Genomic DNA, 21,675 nt, shown 5'->3' on the forward strand with positions numbered 1-21,675 from the left:
AATGGTGTGCTTCAGGCATTGATTCAATACCCATGTATAATATAAAAATTCTCTGTTTTTTCCATTGTCACTATGATTGGTGAGAGAAATTTCTTAAATGATATGGCTCAATATCTTTCCCCTTTTCTGATGATATTTGAGCTTTATAATATACGATACCACTAAATATTTGCTTCACCTTTTTTGGTCCTGATGTTGTGTTAAGAGTATGATGCAGTATCTATGTTTTTATGAGATGATCATGGGAGTATTTAAGGAAACTCAAATCCCATATTTTTCTTTTTCAGGTATAACGTTTTCTCTTCGGTTACATAGCTGCATATCTCTTTAAAAAAACGGGACATCAAATTTAAGCCATTTAAGGCTATATGGTTCATAGTGGGCACATATTAGCTTTGGGGAAGAGCGAACGGGGAATGGTGCAAGAGGTTTTGGTTCATCAAATGGCATCTTCGTTAGCTAAAGATTCAAAGTTTGTTGTTGCTCTTGCGGCTGCTACTGGAGTTGATGGAGCAGTGTAGAACATGAAGCTTTCATTGGATGTTTTTGTTTTGGTTTCTCATCCATCGAAAATAGGATGGCGATTTCCTTTTTTTTGTCAACAGGATGGTTTTTTTTTTGTTTTGGTTTCTCATCCATCATAAGCATTCAAGAAAATTTAATTGCCGTTTGTTTTAAGTGGTTAGAAAAAGGTTGATTCAATTCAAACAATTAAGGGAAAAGATTTGTGAAAATATGGCATCGTTTGGAAGCAAGATATCCTTATCAAACATGCCAAGAATATATGGATTCAACTCTGATAAAAAAAGTCAGAACATGTTTCTTTCACCGAAGGACAACGATTTTGTTGTACAAGGAAGACAAGTGTATTACAACTTAGTTGGTTTGTTTTCATTATAGTGCAACATCAATATCTCATCGAAAAACAAAAGATTCACAATGTAAAAAATGTTTAAATTGACGTCAGGTGTATAGTAATCTTTAGCATGTAACATGAGACTTACAAAGTAGCTTTGTGTAGTTCTGAATAAAAGTTATATATTTCTAAACATAATAAAATATGCATAAGCCAAAATAGTAAAAATATATATAAACATAATTTGTTTTTCTTTAATTATTTTATAGTGAATTCAAAAAGTAAATGTTAAAAATTATTTTGTTACTAAAACCTTTCAAAATAAAGTGTATTTCATGTTATATGACAAAATTTAAACATTAATGAATTTGTATAAGAGTTCTTTTTCTAAGTGCATATGCGAAATACATAAGTATATATTTGTAAAAACATGTTCTGCCCAAATAGTATAAACAAAATATATTTCATTTTTTCAGTTTTATATTGTTTATATATGTTTTTCGTTAATTACATTTTGCCAAAATACACAAAGTTTCCTCTATATTCTTTGGTCTAAGATTATAAAGCATCCACTGCACTAATATTAAAGTATATTAGATCACTTTAGTTCAAACCAAAAAAATATTTATTAAAAATAACAATATGATCTTAGAATTCTTTTTGTTATTTGTTTGTCTATAATATCATTTTTATAATGATTTTAAATGCTTCATAAATTAATAAAAATCATATAAAATAGTATAATATAATCTATACTATACTAAAAGGGAAATATGATCCATAGATAGGTTATCCACGTCGGATTAATTAAATCAGCCAATAGGGATGCTCAGTTATGTCACGTCATCATCAAGTCGAGTTTTCAAGTTACCGGGCTTTTGTGTGGGCTAATCTGAACATTATCAGCCCTAAGCGACTCATCAACTTCACCTGCTTCGTTCTATTGCAGAAGCGTAGACGTTTATCACCTTTTTCAATTGTCTTCTGTAACGTCGGTCTCCACCAATCTTTCTCATTAAACTCCTTTTTCACAGCTACAATCGTGACCGATGCAACCGTTCCAAATCCCTCATTTTTATGTCGGGAAAAAAATCCGAAGGATGCTGGGATGCTGGGATGCTGGGCCGGTTCTTCTTCCTTAGCTTGAGCGAATCACTGTGACTGTCTGAGGACGACTAATAGGAAGAAGATGATGAAGCCCTGTTTCAGAGGTCAATAAGATCTTCAAGGGTTTTCCTCAAATATGTAAGAACGTAAATATCTCTTGATTTGATCAACATATTTTCTCTTCCATACCATCATCTAAAACATAAAACATAGATACCACCAGTGGCGGGGTATTCAAATGTCTCAAAGCAGCTATAAAACATAGATAACATTCATACCATCATCTAAAACATAAAACATAGATAACATTCATCAAATGTCTCAAAGCAGCTATTCAAAGAAGTCTTTGAGGTAAACAATTTTTAATTTGCTAGAAGAAGAGTCGTAAGAATGTTGTGGCCTACACATAAACTTTAGAGTGTATTTGTTATGCTCTTTTACATCTCTTTTGGACTTAATTGTCTAAAATCATGTGTACAGAAAATCCCACAGGTGAAGGTTGGAAGAAGACCTGGTGATGCAGAGAATCAGAGCTCCTTAACCGAAAAGAACTTGAACTGAACTGGAAGTAAGTAATGTTTCTTTTATTAATTGTCAGACGACCTCTTTATTTTGGGTTGTTTCTGTGACAGAATTAACTCAAAAATGTTTGGACAGGTCAAACAGTGGAACAGAAGAGATGTGTAGGGAGCAATGTAACTGGCCCAGAAACGGTAAGGTTCTTCACCAAATACAATATCACAGTAAAGCTAAATCCTACAAGTTCCATTATTTCTCTTGGTGTCTAAGATTCATAATCATTCTGGATTTAAGCTTTGAAGCCAAAAAACAATGCAATGTGTCTAATGCGACTGGTTTAATTTTAAAACTTATTATCATGATGCTAACTTAACATTTTCTTTTTGCCAATGCCAACCATACCAGAAGCTCAAGTGAAATTTGCTATTCTAGCGTACCATCTCTTTTTCAGAGTGATTTAAATGTCAAAGCAACAGTCTGAGCTACACCAACAAAAACAGAAGACTGAAGATTAAGGAATTTGGAGTTGCGATTAAAAGAAAATTAGAAACCATGCGCATATTTAGTTTATTCCATTACATTTATGAAGAAATCTGCACTGGTGTCAATGCAACAGTCTTCTCTACTATTTGGTACATTCCATTACATTAACGCAGAAAGCACTGGTGTCAATGCCTCACGGAGATTCCATTACACGCATGTCTTGAATAAAACAGCAAGGGCAAGAAATAAAGAAGCCGATCAGAAGTCACACATGCTCTTTTGCGAGCTATGAAGTCGCACGACTTGAACTGCTGCTAGCTACTACAAATTTGTGAGCCATGAAATAAGAAGTGCTTTAAGGTCATTCTATCCCTAATCGATTCAGTGGTAGGCAGTTACCATGCACTGTTTCCAGAAGGAACTCCCATGGAGTTGCTGGATACTAACTCCTACCGATTTGTGGTGTTGATGCAAGGTCTTAAGAAAGCTCAGCAGAGCATACTTGATGATCTCATCAAGCATGGCCCAAGGTTTACACAGCCCTCTGTTTCAGGGGTAATGCCACAAGTGGTTCCAGCCCACCTGCACTGCGCTGGTAATCACTAATCCGGGTACAACAGCTAGGTTTATAGCAAACAGCGAGGATGTGTTAACCAGGCAGAAGCTCTTGGCAGAGGATCTGAAACCATTGGCTTTAATAATTTAATTGCTCTCACTGAAGCTGCCAAAGACCTCAAAGATGGTCTCTCTCTCACTTTTAACAGGACAAACAAGCTTTCTTCAAGACTTTCTTCAAGACTTTCTTCACGTGGCTTAAACCAGGTTCATCAGCGACTGATGTAGGAGCTTGAAAGCTCCATCTCCTGAGTTTTCAGAGTACATCAAACAGAGAAGATATGATCTCCATGATGTTCAAGCATATGCGAAGGTTTTTTTCCTTTGTCAATGATATGTGTTTCTGTGTGTATCAAAACCCTAAGCTTTAATCCATGTAACAAAAATATGCATTGTATTATGCTAAAGACGCCAGTTTTAAGTTCAAACTTTTATTATCCTTATGTTTCTCTGCATAAATCGTTGGGGAGGTGAGGGCCATAAGGACCACTTAAACCAAAAAAAAAACAATCCAGTGGACGCCTCATGGCTCAAGTCTGAACTCATTACTTGCTTCACGTAGATCCCCTCAGCAGTTTGGTTGTTGCCGTCTGACCCTGCGTCTTTACATGACATCTAGCTTACATCTTTAGATTTAGTTAACATGCCTCCCTGAAGTACTAAGTCTGTGTGTACTAGGGAAAAGGTTCATTATTACATTTTTTTTTTCATTTAGTATTCTCCATTATGCCTTGGTAGCTTCTACCTTATATTCTACAGACCTAATATGAATAAGCCGAGAATATGTGTCACATGGTACAATATTAGTCTTTCTATTGATTGACACATATACTCTACCCACTTTCCAAGCATGTGATCTTATAATAAGCTAATGCATGTGATTTTAATGTTTAATTTAGTTTAAAACAGAATCTGTATTTTATTAAAAATTTGCAAAACTATAAGAAAACGAGACATCATATTTTGTTCAAGAATAAAAAACTAGACATCGCATTTTAGCTATGTTTTAATAAAATATTTTCATAAATTTATAATATTTTTGGTCAGTTTAAAATTTATTAGAAATTAAATAAAATAATGATAAAATCGTACTATGAAAAAATATTGTATGTTTTATAAATATATACTAGATGATTTTGCCGTGCCCATGCACATATATAATATTTTTAAAGTAGATATACTATAATAATAGATTGACATTTACTGTTAATTTAAAATTAATTTATAAATTATATGTATAATTCATATTAATAATATTATATTACTTTAATTAGAAATATGATTTTAGATATGTTATAGTTAGTCGGTTTTGTTGTTTTTACAGCCAATTTAATTATCACTTGTGTATATTAGATTGCATCTATTTCTATGAATTCAACTACAGTATTTTTTCTAAATATATTAAAATATTGATTAACTTTTTTATTTGTATGGATGGTTGTTGTCTTAGAAGTGTAAATGTATTTTAGTAAGATTATATATAACTTAAGATATATTGTGCTTAGAATAAAATAAAAAAATAAACTATAGTGTCTGAATCTAAATTACAAAAATCAATATAACGATAGTGTTCTGGAGTCTCATGCATATATATAAATTCTACAAAATAACTAAATTTTAATAGTTGGTTATATATTTTATTTTTATTTATTAATATGTTTTGAGTCATCCTACAATATATATAATAAATACACTATTATTCTAACATTACATATTCTTATTGTAGTTAATTCTTTGATTTAGACATAAGTTGGATTAGTCGAGTAACTCATGTTGTGAGTATATTAAGTTATATATATTCTTTCAAATTTGAACTGATGTATAATTGTTTTTGATTATAAATACGTCAAATAAAATTATTTTTATTTATCGTCTAAATGTGCATGTATTTTCATAATATTTATCAAATTATATGTTGGTTTTTAAAAATGTTAGAAAATAAAGCGATGATCATTATACATGAGTAACTGAAAAAAATTTAGAAACACATGAACACATATAGATATTTTAAATAGCCTTAAAAATGAGAATTCAGATTTTCTTGGGTATGTTTTTTATTATGGTTATAATAAGTTCCACAAGCATAAAAACATAAAATTAAAAAGCAAATCAAATATTAAGAAAAATATAATTTTAATAAGGATAAAATAAATTATATTTACCTAATGTTATGCTATTTAAAAATATTTTGAAATTATTTGATCAAAATACGTTTATTGTTAAAAATTATTTTTAGCTTTAATATCTCTTAAAAATAAGTAGTAAAAATTTGTGGTTATTTTTGAGAAATCATATAATAGAGTTCTTATTCAGCTATATCAAGTATGTATCTTTAACCTCTGATAGCAATTGTTTCGTACCTATTTAAATAAAGTTAACTGTCTTAATTTTTGTCTATTTCAAGTTGTTTTAATATGGACCACATTACGGATTTTATTTTTCAGGATAATTGAAATCTTTTTACAATATTTACATTATTTTAAGCAACTATTTTACTCTTTTTGTTAGTTACGTGCATTTAATAACTATCAGCTTTCATCTATTTGGGGGAAAAATATTACTCTAATCCCATGCAAAATTTAAACTTATGATCTACAAAAATAACAATTTCAACACTTATCCGCGCGTGGCGCGGAGATCGAATCTAGTTGACATAAAACTTGAAACCTGAAGCTGCAGATCATACAGTTAAGAAAAGGAAACGCAAAAGAGTGACCAGAACCATAACAAGACACTGGAACATAACTAGAGCTATTGGAGAAGACATAAGCTATCTCTAATTCCAAAACCATTTCAAACTTAACAAAACTTGTTTCCTGTACACCAAAGCAACCAACAAAACAAAAAGAAAAGCCTCTGAACCACATTTTTCTACGTTTCTCTCAATAGTTTCCACTCCCTAAGCTTCTTCCGCAACTCACCAGCCTCACTTCCCATCCCCATCTCCTCCACACCTCTAACAATCGCAGCATATACACTCTCATCAGGCTTACATCCACTAGTCAGCATTATCTCAACAACCTTCACAGCCATCTCCATCTCTCCCTTCTTGCACAGCCCCTGGATCACCAACCTATAAGTACTCCCTCTGATCCCATTCCCTCTATCACTCGTCTCCTTCAAAACCTGACTCGCTTCTTCAACCAGGTTCGCCCTGCAGAAACCGTAGATCAAAGACCGGCGCGTTATATCATCAGGAGAGACTCCAGCCTCCACCATCTGATCGTACATCTCCAAGGCTTTCTCCATCATACCTTTCCTAGCCAACCCATCGATCACAGAGTTGTAAGTGATCAACCCCGGAGAACAACACCTAGTCTTCCTCAGCAAACCAAGCAGCACCATCGCCTCCTTGACCATCCCTTCTTTAGACATTGCTCCAAGAATAGTATTGTAAGTGACGATATCAGGCGAACACCTCTGCTCCACCATCCGGTAGTAGAAATCGATCGCACGGCTCAGAAGCCCCGCCTTGCACAAACCGTTGATCAGAATGTTGTAAGTGATAACCGTGGGAGAGTAACAAGTCTCGCACATGATGCTCAGAATCTCATCGACCTCGTCCCAGTATCCACGAGAGCAGAGAGAGTGCAGAAGCGTGTTGTAAGTGACGGTGTTGAGCTCAACTCCGTGAGAGACGATGTGCTGAATCACCAACGCCACGTCCTCTAGAGTCCCTCGCCTGCAGTTAAAGTTGACAAGAGAGTTATACGTGACGATGTCGGGGTAACAACCTTCCACCGCCATGTCTTCCAACACCTCCATGGCTCTAGCGCTTCCGCAGTACCTGCACACGAGCTCCACAAGGACAGTGAAGGTTATCATGTAAGGAGGACAGCCGCTCCTCAGCTGGTGTTTCCAAAACCCGATAGCTTCCTCGTATTCACCGTTGTCGAACATGCAGCGGATCAACGTGTTGTAAGTGATCACGTCAGGAGAGGTCCCGCTCGAGCTCATGTCTTGTAATAGGAGCAGAGCGGATCTCAGATCATTTCTCTTGCAGAGGTTTCCGATGACCATGTTGTAGGTGATGGTGTCCGGAACTCCACCGGACATCACCATGATTTTTAGTATGCATATTGCTTTGTCGGTTTGGTCGATTCTTGCTAGGCCGCGGACTAGGTTGGTGCAGGAAGGGAAATGAGGGAGTTGGTTGTGACGAGCCATGACCTCGACGAGTTTGGAGGCGTCTGTTAGCTTCCCGTAGCTGCAGAGGCTGTGGAGGATGTCGTTGTTCGCGTCTTGTTTGTTCTCCGTGATTGGTCCGTCTGATGAGAGAACCGTTCTTCTCTCGGAAAGATCATCAACAGGTTGGATGCAGAGACTAGTACTACTCTGCAAGGCAGGGCATCTCATATGATAAACATCACTTCTCAAACCAATCTCTTTCTTCCAATCTCCATGACTGAGACTGAGACTCGCCTGCTTTGGAATGTGCAAGAAGTGAGCCTCAAGTAGCAAACTTGGTGACGTCATCTCTCAAACTCGGAACCTTTTTTTTTTGTTTTTGACAAAAGCAGAGAGTTTTCCTTGCTAGACGAGGAAGAACGTTAGACCCAGAAAGCTTTAGCTGTTAAAGTGTTCAAAGCTTTATCTCATTACCAAACCTGTGGAAAGAAGACAAGACACAGATTAGAGCATAAAGAAAGCACGGAATCGTTAAAGAAGAGATTGAGTTTGAGCAGGCAGAAGCAGAGAAACTTGTTCTTACAATAACTAATCTTGGAGAATTGAAGAGAAAAGAGTGTGAGGAAGGAACTCACCGTTTGGTCTTCTTCTTCTTCTTCGATTTGGGAACAATGGCTGTGTGAGAGTGTTTCTTTCTTTTCTTCTTGGGGGGGGGGGGTTTGGTTTGATGTGATAAGTAGGGTTTATCCTTGATTTACAGAGTATGCCCTCTATCTCTCTACGATTTTTATTTACTTCCTATTATTTATGAAACATCCAACATTCACTACCATGTATCCTTTTTTTTTTGTATTTGGTACCACCATTCATAAAATTATATTTTTCAAGTTGTCTTCAAATGAGGTAACATTTATTTTTCACAACGTAATTTCCATTAAAAATATTTCTTATCACAATATTTTATCTTTATATTAATCTCTCCGTTACCTAAATATATGTGTTTTTTTGACTAAAAAGTAAAATAGTAATAATTTTGCTTCTACCGAGTTGCATTGCCTATGATTATTACTATTTTACTTTTTTTGCCCATGATTATTTTAGTCAATGTGCAGTTGAGAAAATCTTGTTCATCAACAAACTGTGGTATGATCTTCTTGTCAGGTTTACTTGGAGAGAAATCTACTAATCCTAGTGAGGTGTTCGCTCACTTGTCGCCCAATAAATGCTGGGAGATGGTAAGAGATAAGTAAGCAGCACAAAGCCGGTAAATTAGATCTTCCTCCTCTACAACCCTCTAGGAGTCCTGGTTTTGAAATGTTTGAAGACAAGTCACCAGTAATCATACATGTAAATCTTTATTAGTTTTGCATTTTAATCTTGAAACCATTAGTTTTGGATACTAGTAAGATATATCATGTGGGTCTCTAGGACATGAACTTTCTTCTCCTCCAAAACAGAGACCAGAGCCTCCTTGTGCCTGAACTTCTTCAATAGTTTGATCTTTGAAGTGGCAGCCTTAACTAGGGCAATGTTTTGGAATGAGGCACGAGCTGAATCCTGACGTGGTACGTTCTTGAACCCTCCTCTGTTACCATAAAAGACATAAAAGACAGAACTTTGATGCTGAGGACGAGTTGAATCCTGACGTGGTGCATTCTTGAATCCTCCTCTGTTACCATAAAAGACATAAAAGACAGAACTTTGATGCTGAGGACGAGCTGAATCCTGACGTGATGTGTTCTTGAATCCTCCTCTGCTACCATAAAAGACAGAATTTTGATGCTGAGGACGAGCTGAATCCTTGAATCCTTCTCTACTATCAGAAAAGACAGAACTTTGTTGCTGAGGACGACCTCCCTTAGCTGAAGTGTCACGAGCTGCAACCATACCACTTCCTGCGACCACCTTAGCTGCAGCTGGACACATAAGAACCTCTGTAAAAGATTTATTCTGCTGTACATTGCTGATGTTCTTGGCATGTTCCTCTTTGTACTTTTGATAAACATCTCCATAAGACTCTTGAATTTCGTCCATACAGCTTCTAAACCTTCCAGGCACAACATCATCTTCCATCTCGGGTAGAGTTTGGTTTTGAGGTGATACAGGAGCTGATACACCCTAAATCTGATCACTCGACCGGTATGAAAGATATGAACTCCGAAGAGAACTGATGGATTGAATGACGACACAAAGGGTTGCGGAATGACCCAATGATACTGTCTGGGTGCTTGAATGTCGCCTGATATGACTCACAGGTCCGACAAGGAAGCAAACTCGATCAGTTGGCGGATATGACGCACCGGTCCAACTAGAAAGAGGCGTTTGTTTGGAGCTAACCACACCAAAGAAACTAAAAGTGTTCTTGACAAAGAACAAAGAGTAAAAACTCAAATAAAAGAAGAAATTTCGTTGATCCTGTTGCAATGAAATGGGACTACATTATATAGAGTTTTGAGTCAAAGAGAAATAAAGAAAAGTGCAGAAAACAAGGCATAGAAAACATAAATTTGACTAAGACTAGTCAAAGTGTGGAAAACAAGGAAGACTAGTCAAAGTGCGGATTCTGATGTTGACTAGTCCACATTCAGAAAGATGTCCAGGTTCATGCTGGTCGTGCACACCATTCTGGGAAGGATACGGACACACGCGGGACGATCCACACATGTCTGAATTCGCGAGAACTGAACATCACCTGATTTGTACATGGCATAACTCCCTCATCTGAACTCCGTTTGATCTGATTCTTCTTCGAGGAGTTCCATAATTGAGTTGAGCACATTCTCCAAGTGGTTTCAAGTGAAGAAACATCATGGTTTAGAAGATATGCTTCGAACAATGAACATATATCTGTGTTGCTTCTCGGGTGGTTTGATGGTCGATCCAGCTCGGAAGGTCGAACAAACTTGCTCAGCTCGTCCGGGTGAGTGTTAGTCCAGCTCAGCTTGTCCATGATAGTGTCAGTCCAGCTAACTTGAGTATTCAGCTCATCCAAAATTGCATAATCTGATGAGAAAACCTCGGCTAGGTCTAGCTGGTCAACAAGGTCACCACCTTGGGCCGTGTCCATGAACCAAGAAGGAGGGTGCTGGATTTTGGGTGCATCATACTCTCCCTCTTCAAAAGGATTTGTCCTCAAATCCATTTTACCTGAATAAAAAGAGAATGAATCAGACAAAAAAAATTTTAAAAACAAGTAAAATTCAATGAAAGATAAACTTGGAGAGAAACTTCCTTGGAGTTTTGAACTTGCTCTCCTCAAGTATTTCCAGTTCCATATTCCAATAACACAAGTGTTTGGTCATCGTCCTCTGCTTGATTCCATCTTTGGTTCAGTGCTGGCAGATTGCTCCAACAGTTTCAGTTCCTGTGACAAAGAAACTAGACTACTCGGCTGTACCGGTTCAAGATGGTTAACTTCATCACAAAACCATTTATTTTCAAGCACAATATCAGAATAAGAAGAAGAAAGTAAACACTTAGCTTCCAAGATGTTTCTGAGAAAGGTTTGGGTCATACCTGACTGTGTAGATTGATACTCCTGGTCGCCAAGGTCTGGTTTGAAGCTGATTGGATCGGCTAGCTTCCCATTGAAGCAAGTGTAGAACAGGTTTGGCCGGTTTTAGAGAATGGATCATAACTTCATGATTCCGTGGCCATTTTTCCTGATATTGAGCCTCCTGGAAAGAGGAGAGATTCATCTTGAATCCTATGATCGGCTTTGGCTCAGGCCGCTTCTTCACAAGGCTTGAATCTGCTTCAAAAGCTGGGTACTCGCAGATAGATGTACTGGTAAACCGCCTGTTTGAAAATTTCATAACTCCTTCCTCCGTGAAGCTTTTCAAGTGATTCCAAGCCTCAGTGAAACCTTGGGGAGTTGGCTTTCCAGGAAAATTGGTGTCAAGACGAAAGACCTTCTGGATGCCGAGATATTTGCTTTGGACTGAACCTGTGTCGCTGGCATCTCCAAGGTAGCCAGTTTGAGTGGATGTATCAATGCATCTCCAAATTTCAGGCTGACGAGAATGGTCAATGCTTTCTCTTCTCTGAGGCTGAACCTGTTTATCCTGGACACTCAAAACAATCATTAAAATACCAGGATCATATGTGCAAGACATGTACTTGTGCAAATCAGAAATCAAGCTATATTTTCCAAGAACAAGTTGCACACATTTCAGCCTGTCAAGATGCACATCAAAGTAAGCATTACAGACCAGAATGGTGTCAAGGCTCGTGATTTCATAGTTCCTAAAGAATAATTTCACAACATGCACAAGTTTCTCAGATTTAGAACACAAAAGATCAAGCTCAAACTGAGAATTACTTTTCCAAGGCTCAATATGTTTTTCAAAGAAGGTGTTGCAAATCAGAATGCTTTCAAGGCATGAAACACCATAGAACATATTCAAGACGAGCCTAGGTTGATCATATTCAGAAAACAAAAACTTTAGATCAAGATCAGATTCAAAATAAGAAGGGGCAGGTTTCAAATCAGAATCACAACAAGAATCGGTTTTAGTTCTAAGTGATTTCTGTTCTAGCAAAGTCTTAACCATAAATTCGTCCAAGGCACAAGGGAATGCAAACAAATCACCAGTGATCAGTCCATGACTAGAGAAACTCAGATCAAACCAATTATCCTTGAAACAAACAAAGGAATCACAAAGTTTTCGGAAACAAAAATCTGGTTGTTGCAAAACAAGCTCAAATGATTTTTCAAGATGATCAAAACCTTTGTGATGTTTCAGAAACTGATCAAAACTCAAAACAATACCAGAAGAGATGTCATTGTCATTTAGAAAACATTTTTGATCAAACAGTTTATCAGGTTCAAGTTTCTCAAAAGAATGAATCATGTTATCAAAAATGGGATTTGAAACACAAAATTCTTTCACATTGTCTAGACCAAAACTTTTGACATTAAGAGAACTGATTCCAACAAACAATTCATGCAGATAATAAATCAAATCAAGTTTCTCACAGTGCTCTTGAATGTCAGTGGATAAAATGGGAGGAGTTGTGCCGGGATCAAAGCAAAGATGACTGTCCATATTGATGCTTGGTGCTTCCTCATCAAAGACTGGACAAAGATCGTCTTCCTCATCAAATATGGAACCTAGATCATCATCCAAAGGTGTCCTAGTGCCAGGAAGTCGTCCATGATGTGGTTGGTTGAATGGCTCTTCCTCAAAATCCTGTGAACTAAGAATAAGACTGCTCGGAAGCTCCGGCTCAAAACAGGTTAGTTTACTACCAAGCATCAACTCAGATTCAGGAGTAGGAAAATCACAAGTATCCTCACAATTCATCAGACTTTCAGTTGGCTCATCATCATATTCATCAAAAATTGGTAATGAATCTGAAAAATCTTTTAGATCTTCAAAGCTGCATTCAGATTTACCTTTGGGCTTTTCACTGATGAATATGGATGGCTCAGCTACAGGTGCATGTGTGGATGTGCTCTTCTTTTGGCTCTTGCTGTCGCCATCAGGGAACTCTCTTTCTCCAAAATCGTCATTGGATCGGTTGGTCCGCCTAGGGCGTTCTCTCCTTGCTGCGGGTTTAGGACGAGTCTGTTGGACACCTTGAATTTCGTCCAGCTTCTGATGGATCTGTTCTAGACCTGCATGTATAAGGTTAGCAACAGAATCATTGATCTTCCTCATCTGCAAGTTAGATAAACCAACAAAAGAATTTCCTGGTCGGCTCCTTTCATCCTTACTAGTCATGGTTCCTGAAAATTCTTAAACACAAAACGTTAGATAAAAATCTCACACACTCGAGTGTTTGATCCTCACCCACACACGTGTTTCTCTCAGTTTAAAGTGTGCACTCAAAGTCTTATACTCAAAGTTCTAAGAAGAACAACTTTAGGAATCCCCAACGGGTAGTTCCAAACAAACGAAGGTGTTTAAAGATAGAAAGATAAGAGATTTAGAGGGAACCCGCCTTAACCACCTCAAAGGCCGGATTTCTCTTCGGCCAGCAGGCTTTCTCTTCCACCACCACACCACAAAACAAATCAAACTTTGAAATTTCTTTTTTTTTTCTTTTTTTAACTTTTCTCTTTTTTTTTTTTACAGCATAAACTTAGATCTTATTTTTTTTTTAAACTATGGTGGGTAATGAGGGGCCCGGGTTCAAGAAAGGTAGAAGAAGAAGTGTTTAGAAGAATATGGAGAGATGAGAAGATGGAATGATAAAGAGTTACCGGAAGAGTGACTCTGATACCACTTGATACACCCTAAATCTGATCACTCGACCGGTATGAAAGATATGAACTCCGAAGAGAACTGATGGATTGAATGACGACACAAAGGGTTGCGGAATGACCCAATGATACTGTCTGGGTGCTTGAATGTCGCCTGATATGACTCACAGGTCCGACAAGGAAGCAAACTCGATCAGTTGGCGGATATGACGCACCGGTCCAACTAGAAAGAGGCGTTTGTTTGGAGCTAACCACACCAAAGAAACTAAAAGTGTTCTTGACAAAGAACAAAGAGTAAAAACTCAAATAAAAGAAGAAATTTCGTTGATCCTGTTGCAATGAAATGGGACTACATTATATAGAGTTTTGAGTCAAAGAGAAATAAAGAAAAGTGCAGAAAACAAGGCATAGAAAACATAAATTTGACTAAGACTAGTCAAAGTGTGGAAAACAAGGAAGACTAGTCAAAGTGCGGATTTTGATGTTGACTAGTCCACATTCAGAAAGATGTCCAGGTTCATGCTGGTCGTGCACACCATTCTGGGAAGGATACGGACACACGCGGGACGATCCACACATGTCTGAATTCGCGAGAATTGAACATCACCTGATTTGTACATGGCATAACTCCCTCATCTGAACTCCGTTTGATCTGATTCTTCTTCGAGGAGTTCCATAATTGAGTTGAGCACATTCTCCAAGTGGTTTCAAGTGAAGAAACATCATGGTTTAGAAGATATGCTTCGAACAATGAACATATATCTGTGTTGCTTCTCGGGTGGTTTGATGGTCGATCCAGCTCGGAAGGTCGAACAAACTTGCTCAGCTCGTCCGGGTGAGTGTTAGTCCAGCTCAGCTTGTCCATGATAGTGTCAGTCCAGCTAACTTGAGTATTCAGCTCATCCAAAATTGCATAATCTGATGAGAAAACCTCGGCTAGGTCTAGCTGGTCAACAAGGTCACCACCTTGGGCCGTGTCCATGAACCAAGAAGGAGGGTGCTGGATTTTGGGTGCATCAGGAGCTATACCAGACAAGACAATATCTGCACAAGATGATTTCTCAGGAGGAACATCTCCATGGCCAGATGATGATGAGGCAAGATTCTTCGCTACTTCCGCTTTATACCTTTCGTAAAGCTCTCCATACCAACAGTCAATTTGTCCCATGCAATCTCTTAACCAATCACGCACCTCATCATCAGCGACCCCATGGATTAGAGTTTCTGTTGATCATCTCCATCCACAGGGGCACGAGCTCGAGCTATGTCATTGTTCGCTGCTTCTGCCTCTGTGTATTTGTCGTACACAAAATGATAATGCTTCTCAACTTCGGCCACTAAGATTTTAAACGCATCATACGGATCAGTCATCCTGAAACATATATTATCGATCATTGTTTTGGAAAATAAAACACAAGAACATAATCGAATCATATTCGAGTCACGAATCATCTTTTAACAACAACAAAAAAAAAGGAAAAATTTGCGACAAAGTGAAACCTGCGTCAGTGAATCTCTGAGACTTGGGAGTGAAGGAACAGATTGAAGATTTATCTGCAAACACGAATCTCTTGTAAACTACAAATTCTAAATCGAATTCAAAGAAAAAAGAAGAAGAAGTTACTACAAGTAATCAAAGTGAAAACCTGCGTAGTGAATCACTGAGACGTGGGAGTGAAGGAACGATTTCAAGACTCACTTGTGATCACCCAATCCGAGAATTTAAGCACGAAACCTACAAAAAATCAGAAACATAAACAACAATTTCTCAAATCGAATACAAGTTACAATTCTTAGTAAAAAAAACAAGTTTACTACTCAAATGAATCTAAACGATCGAGAATATAAAGCGAGTACCTCTGTTTTAGAAATAAAAATTCTAAATCCTATTGAAATAAAAATTCGTTCGATGGAAACAAAATCACAAACAGCGAATACCTCTGTTTTAGAAAAAAAAACAAGTATTATACCTTGTCGAAAGAGAAGGAGAAGGATCGGAATCCAGAACCGAGAACAGAAACCGGATAGAATCACGAAGGCCAAGTAACGAGCTGTTCTTCTCTGATTTCTCTGGGATGATCGTGGTGAGAGAGTTTCAGAGGATGGGTTCAAGACTTAAAAGAGAAGGAAATATAATTTCAAAAGTGTGATGAAATTACATCTTTGCCCGCTAACAAAACTTTTCAAAACAACCACTTAGTTAGTGACAAGTGTCTTACACTTATTCGTTGATTTAAGACTTTTACTGATTTGTCCTTTCTTGATGTTTTTCATTACGTACGCGGATTGCTGAAGTGGAGCCTTGTTTCTTACTAATTTTTATCATTAACAACAAAATTATTTGGAAAAAAAAATATTTGGTGTGATTGTTTTAAGCTTCATGAACTCTAAAGTTAGAGATAATTAATTGGATGATTCAAAGACGAAGTGACATAAATTTGAAGCCCTAATCTTCAAATGAGGTAACATTTATTTTTCACAACGTAATTTACTAGGTGTTGTGCCCGCTCAAGCGGGCCTAATCATTTTGCAATTACTAACTAAATATCATGATAGATTATTGTTTATGATCTTTTAAGTTTTTTTTACAGAATATCAAATTATTTGTATATGAAATTTTTTTATTAAAATATATATTCATTATTGCGTTAATTTCTTGAAAGCTTTCATATATAGTAGAAATATTTTTAACTGTATATTTTCCAACTAATTTTATTTATGATTGAAAGATATTCTTTTTAGATAATAATAATATATATATAGAAATAATTGTTTAATCTTTATTAAAGATATTCTTGGATAATAACAAAATATGTATATGAATTATCTTTTTTACTTTTAAAAAGATTTTTATTATATCAGTTTGAATGAGTTATCTGATTTCATAAAGCTTAAATTCTTTTTTATGTTTGGGTTTTATTATATTAAATCATAATTACTAAATATTTATAATTACTCATTAATATATGTGTTACTAACTAAATGACTATGATTTTATTTCGTTTGAAATTTTTTACATATTATTTATAGTTTTTTTGGAAAAAAATTTGTACACATATTTATTATATAGAAATAAATCTTAAAAGTCACTTAATATTCTCTTTTTAATTATATAAAATCAAGAATTTTATTTGATTAATACTTAGTTATATACTTTATGTTTTCAACTTTATATTTTTTTAAAAATCAGATAACAACACAACATACATATATGAATTATCTTTTTATTTTAAAATATTTTTAGCTTTTGGATAAATCTTACTATATTAATTTTAATTAACTATCTGATCAAATAAATTAATTTTCCTTTTTATTTTTAGTTTAATTATATATTTTATTCATTAAGGGTAATATCGATATTAACCACTATAACTTTTAATGTGGGAGCTCCGTTGCGAAAGTCACTTCGCAAATAATAGTATAGATATGTTTTTTGGCCAAAAAATATGTGTGTTTATATAGTTACATGTTATCTTCTTGCTTCTACCGAGTTGCATTTCTTATGATTATTTTGGTCAATGTGTAGTTGAGAAAATCTTGCTCATCAACAAACTGTGTGGTATGATCTTCTTGTCAGGTTTACTTGGAGAGTAATCTACTAATCCTAGTGAGGTGTTCGCTCACTTGTCGCCTACAAAATGCTGGGAGATGGTAAAAGATAAGTAAGCAGCACAAAGCCGGTAAATTAGATCTTCCTCCTCTACAGGAGTCCTGGTTTTGAAATGTTTGGAGACAAGTCACCAGTAATCATACCGGTAAATCTTTACTAGTTTTGCATTGTTGATCTTGAAACCATTAGTTTTGGTTACTAATAAGATATATAACAAAATAGTAAATAAAATGGAAGAAATGATTGACAAATTCAATTCAAATTTCACTGAGAGATCGATTGATCCCTGAAAATTTTATATAAAAGTGACTTAGACAAACAACATTTAAATAAAAACATTTTTCGGTTCTGCAGATTTAGTTTCTGCTTGGTTCCTGAATCATTTGCACTGCCTGCTGCCAAAATAAAACAGATCAGTTCATATAAACATCAGTCCCACTGTTGGAAAGGGTGTGTAGTTTAGAGAAATATAATACTCTTACTTGAAAGCAAGACAATGTGTAATGCACATCATTTGTTGTTATCTGGTGGTGTATAACCATTCTGATCCTGCAACCCACATTCCATGTAAACGTATTAATATTTCTAAATTTTATAAATTTTTCAACAATTCTTTTCTCTGCACGTAAACGCAACAATCAAGCTCTGTTCATGTGAGACATACCGGGACGAGTTTTCTGGGATGACGAGAATGCCATACTCAGTTAGACTCTTGCGCAGTTTCTCAGCAGTAAGTCTTGATCCATCCTCCATATCCATGAAAATCTGAATTTATGACATAAATAATTAAACAACATAGCAGTCTTGATAACAAGTACAAGAGTTGTGACAATAAGCACCATGTTGGTCTCCGCGGCTGTAACGTTCACTCTAATCCCTTTCATCTGATTCAACCCTTCTGCAAAACTATACATTACTGAGTTTTCTTTCTTGGCGGTTAATTAGTAGAGACTAGAGTACGTACCAGCTAACAACTTTGTCTTCTTGTGGTCAAACTGTAACTTTGGGAGGTTCTCTTGAAGTGCGACCAAAGCAGCTGCACACAGAACACCTATTTGCCTCATTCCTCCTCCTAATGTTTTCCTTAACGTTTTTGCCTTTTCCATGAAACTCTGTGAACCAACGACTACAGATCCTATAGGAGCTCCAAGACCTTTAGAGAGACACACCTGAAGCAGAGTGTACATGTGTTATCTTTTAGCTAAACATTTCAGAGGTTAAAAGAAGCTAAATAAAGAAAACTATACCGAAACAGAGTCAGCAGCCTGTACAAGCCTATGGACTGGAACTCTGCAAGGGCCTTACAAAACAAAACATTGCATAATAGTTTAGTATACTGGTTTGTATTAATGTCGTTATGTGTCACAATCCTAGTTCAAACTTATTATAATGCATAAATGTTCAAAAAATCTGTATAGGCAAACGCCTAGATGGCAAATCGGTTATAACCGAAATGATTTTATTAAAAATAGAATTACGCAATTCAAATCGGTTAATAATTAGGCCATCTCTAAATCATGATAATCTGGCTAGACGTTAGTTATATACAAAACACCTAACTATTGTATAGCGGTTTCTTCAACATTGATCCATATTGTTAAAGAATGAGAAAAAAGGAGATGAGGGATATTACAATGGAAGCATTAAACAGGCGGGCTCCATCGATATGAAGCTTTAATCCATGTCTCTTGGCAATCTCTCCAACTCTATCTGTGTAATCCACGCTCAAGCATCTCCCACCAGAGCTGCATCAAATCAAACCCTCATAAGAGACAAGCTAAGCTTTATCAAGTATGAATAACATGAGCAAAAACTTACTTGGCGTGTGTGTTCTCCAAGCAAATCAATCTCGTTGATGGATAAAACGTGCTTCCTTTAGGGTCTCTAATGGCTGATTCTATAGCCCCCAAGTCCATTGTACCGTCTTCTTCATTCTTGATTGTCTTGGGATGCACGCCTCCTATTGTTGATATACCTCCATTCTCGTAAACGTACATGGATGTGACAGTTGTCGCCAAGAATCACCTCGCTGCCTCTCACGTCGCAGTGAACCATAACGCATATGAGGTTCCCCATTGTACCAGATGGCACGAACAGAGCCGCTTCTTTCCCCATCATTTTGGCCATCTCCTCTTCAAGACGTCGAGCCGTTGGGTCGTACCCGAGGACGTCATCGTCAACCTCTGCGCTTCCCATTGCTTCACGCATCGCGTCGGTAGGTCTAGTCACGGTGTCTGATCGTAGATCCACTGTTCGCATCACCATCTTTATCTCAATCTACCTATATATACCACATTTTTAAAAATTCTTTTGGTTAGAAAGCCATAATAACAAAGTTAAAAACACTAACCCTAACATGTAACGGGAAAAACGAAAATGACAGAAACAAAAGATTTTAAAACCATGAAAGCCCTAACGTGTTGGATAAGGTAAAAATGGCTACGCATCAAACACTCTTAACTGTTTATGATTAACCTTAAGACTGCACATTTGCCCTTACAATAATTGAACATTTGAACTGGTCTTTGGGGACTCTTTTTTTTGTCACTGATCTTTGGGACTCTCCTATTAGATTGCAAATGTTCGTCCGTACGAATCTCACAAAATTAAGTATTATATAATTTAGGATGATAAGAATATTAGATGTCTCCTTCATCCTTAACATCATTAAGAGAAAGCTTCTCTTCAGATTATTCTCCTCAACGTGTAGTATTATAATATTCATAACATTCAAAAGAATAAAAGAATATTAGAAGTGAGAATGATCATTGTGTTAAGATATGAAAATGATGATCATGCATCCAGATAATATAGGCATATTATATAAAACGCCCTAAAGCAAGCCGAAGTATTAAAATATGTATGATTTTGTTAGTAATTAAAAACAGAGGTTTTGAAGAAATGAAATGATAAAGATTAAAATTTTAAAAAGCCAATAGAACCATATAAGTTTTGGCTATCTATGATGGATAACTAACTAAAATTGTTAAAGAAAGACGGAAAACATGAATAAATTTAAACAAAACCAGAGAAGAGTACCTGTGTAAATGAAGAATGATGCACTTGTTTCTGATTCCAACTTGAATTATATAAATAAGCTTGTTGTGACCTAACATCAAATCATTAACACAATAACTAAAGCATTAATTAACGAAACAAAACATCGTGGATCTAAGGTAAGTTTCAGATTTGTATATTCTCTTTGTAATGGCAGAGAGAGAAGGATACAAACACATAAGAATGTTAGATCGGAAGAGGTAGTTCAAGTAGGTTTGATGTGAAGAAAGAGAAAGAGATGCATGAAGCTGGTCAGTGGTAAATAACTAGGTTATAAGAGTGCCGCGTGGATAATTGATGTTGATATGATACCTACCTGACAACTACAAGTAGGCCAAAGTTACAAACACCGTCGGCACCGAAACTGTAGAAAGAAAGACAACGACAAAAATGAAGAAACAAATTTATAGCAGACGTGGAATCCTTTGTTTGGTTTGCTAAGAAAATACAAAAAAAAAAAACTAAAGAAAGTTAACGGTCACGAGAAAAGGATGAAGTTGTGTTCTGTAAGGGAAGCATGCGTACATACGTGTCCAATGCAAAACTGATTCACGAGATAGTTGTCGTCTTACTACTAGTCTACACTACCGTCGGATGTATCGATGAACCAAAATTATAGTACGTATTCTCATTTTCGGTTTATATATCTAAGGCCGTCTCTTTTATATATTGTTGAATCTAACTAAGGCTATAATGTTGTAACGATTTATGTTTAAAATTATATTCTTTTTTTTTCCAGGATCCCCAAATTCCAAAATGTCAAATAGTGAATAGATTATTTTCACCATACACATATGTTTGCATGGAAAAGACAAACATGATTTTGTGATGACAATGCACAGCATATAGCATGTATGCTTTAAGTTGATTATAGCCTTTTAAGAAAATAAACATCAAATACACACATAGACAATAATTACTGAAGCATTACCAGGTAAGGTACATGGTCTACTACAAATCTTCTTCCCTTTTTTTTTTTGAAAAGGGGCATGTCTACTACAAATCTTGGTACCATTAATTTTTGAAAAATGGCATGTCTACTATGTTCTCTTTTCTTTTTCTGTCTCTCCCGTAGTTTCCATCAGTTTCTTT

The 21,675-nt window shown here is 36.1% G+C and overlaps 2 protein-coding genes, 1 long non-coding RNA gene and 1 pseudogene across 6 annotated transcripts; 1 reads left to right on the forward strand and 3 right to left on the reverse strand.

Moving 5' to 3' along the window:
* Positions 1–1,765: 1,765 nt before the first annotated feature.
* LOC108861809 (uncharacterized) lies at positions 1,766–4,019 on the forward strand. 2 transcript variants are annotated; one of them, XR_001950911.2, is made up of 4 exons: positions 1,766–2,101; positions 2,444–2,531; positions 2,621–2,676; positions 2,888–4,019. It is a non-coding gene; the product is annotated as an uncharacterized LOC108861809 (long non-coding RNA). The 2 variants fall into 2 exon arrangements; XR_001950912.2 differs by lacking the exon at positions 1,766–2,101 and adding an exon at positions 2,247–2,314.
* A 2,206-nt stretch (positions 4,020–6,225) lies between these two features.
* On the reverse strand, positions 6,226–8,424 carry LOC108837680 (pentatricopeptide repeat-containing protein At1g08610). 2 transcript variants are annotated; one of them, XM_018610704.2, is made up of 2 exons: positions 8,344–8,424; positions 6,226–8,187 (listed from the first exon to the last, which is right to left on the reverse strand). In XM_018610704.2, exon 2 carries the CDS (start codon positions 8,054–8,056, stop codon positions 6,452–6,454), a length of 1,605 nt encoding a protein of 534 aa, XP_018466206.2. In that variant the 5' UTR covers positions 8,057–8,187; positions 8,344–8,424; the 3' UTR covers positions 6,226–6,451. The 2 variants fall into 2 exon arrangements, with proteins under 2 accessions (XP_018466206.2, XP_056842589.1); XM_056986609.1 differs by lacking the exon at positions 8,344–8,424 and adding an exon at positions 8,292–8,307.
* Positions 8,425–11,834: 3,410 nt separating this feature from the next.
* LOC130512676 (uncharacterized) lies at positions 11,835–13,738 on the reverse strand. Of its 2 annotated transcripts, XR_008946247.1 has the most exons (3): positions 12,687–13,738; positions 12,030–12,121; positions 11,835–11,884 (listed from the first exon to the last, which is right to left on the reverse strand). XR_008946247.1 is itself a non-coding variant. In XM_057010889.1 (2 exons), exons 1-2 carry the CDS (start codon positions 13,432–13,434, stop codon positions 12,111–12,113), a joined length of 759 nt encoding a protein of 252 aa, XP_056866869.1. In that variant the 5' UTR covers positions 13,435–13,738; the 3' UTR covers positions 11,910–12,110. The 2 variants fall into 2 exon arrangements, 1 of the variants encoding a protein (XP_056866869.1); XM_057010889.1 differs by lacking the exon at positions 11,835–11,884 and having other exon boundaries at positions 11,910–12,121.
* Positions 13,739–17,769: 4,031 nt separating this feature from the next.
* Positions 17,770–20,831, reverse strand: LOC108857065 (low-specificity L-threonine aldolase 1-like; annotated as a pseudogene).
* Between the last annotated feature and the right edge of the window lie 844 nt (positions 20,832–21,675).

This window comes from Raphanus sativus, chromosome 5, assembly GCF_000801105.2.
Source record: "Raphanus sativus cultivar WK10039 chromosome 5, ASM80110v3, whole genome shotgun sequence".
In the NCBI taxonomy this organism is placed as follows: Eukaryota; Viridiplantae; Streptophyta; class Magnoliopsida; order Brassicales; family Brassicaceae; genus Raphanus; species Raphanus sativus.

Coding starts and splice junctions, on each gene's coding strand:
- LOC108837680 (XM_018610704.2), bottom strand. CDS start 8,056: ATGACGTCACCAAGTTTGCTACTTGAGGCTCACTTCTTGCACATTCCA.
- LOC130512676 (XM_057010889.1), bottom strand. CDS start 13,434: ATGACTAGTAAGGATGAAAGGAGCCGACCAGGAAATTCTTTTGTTGGT.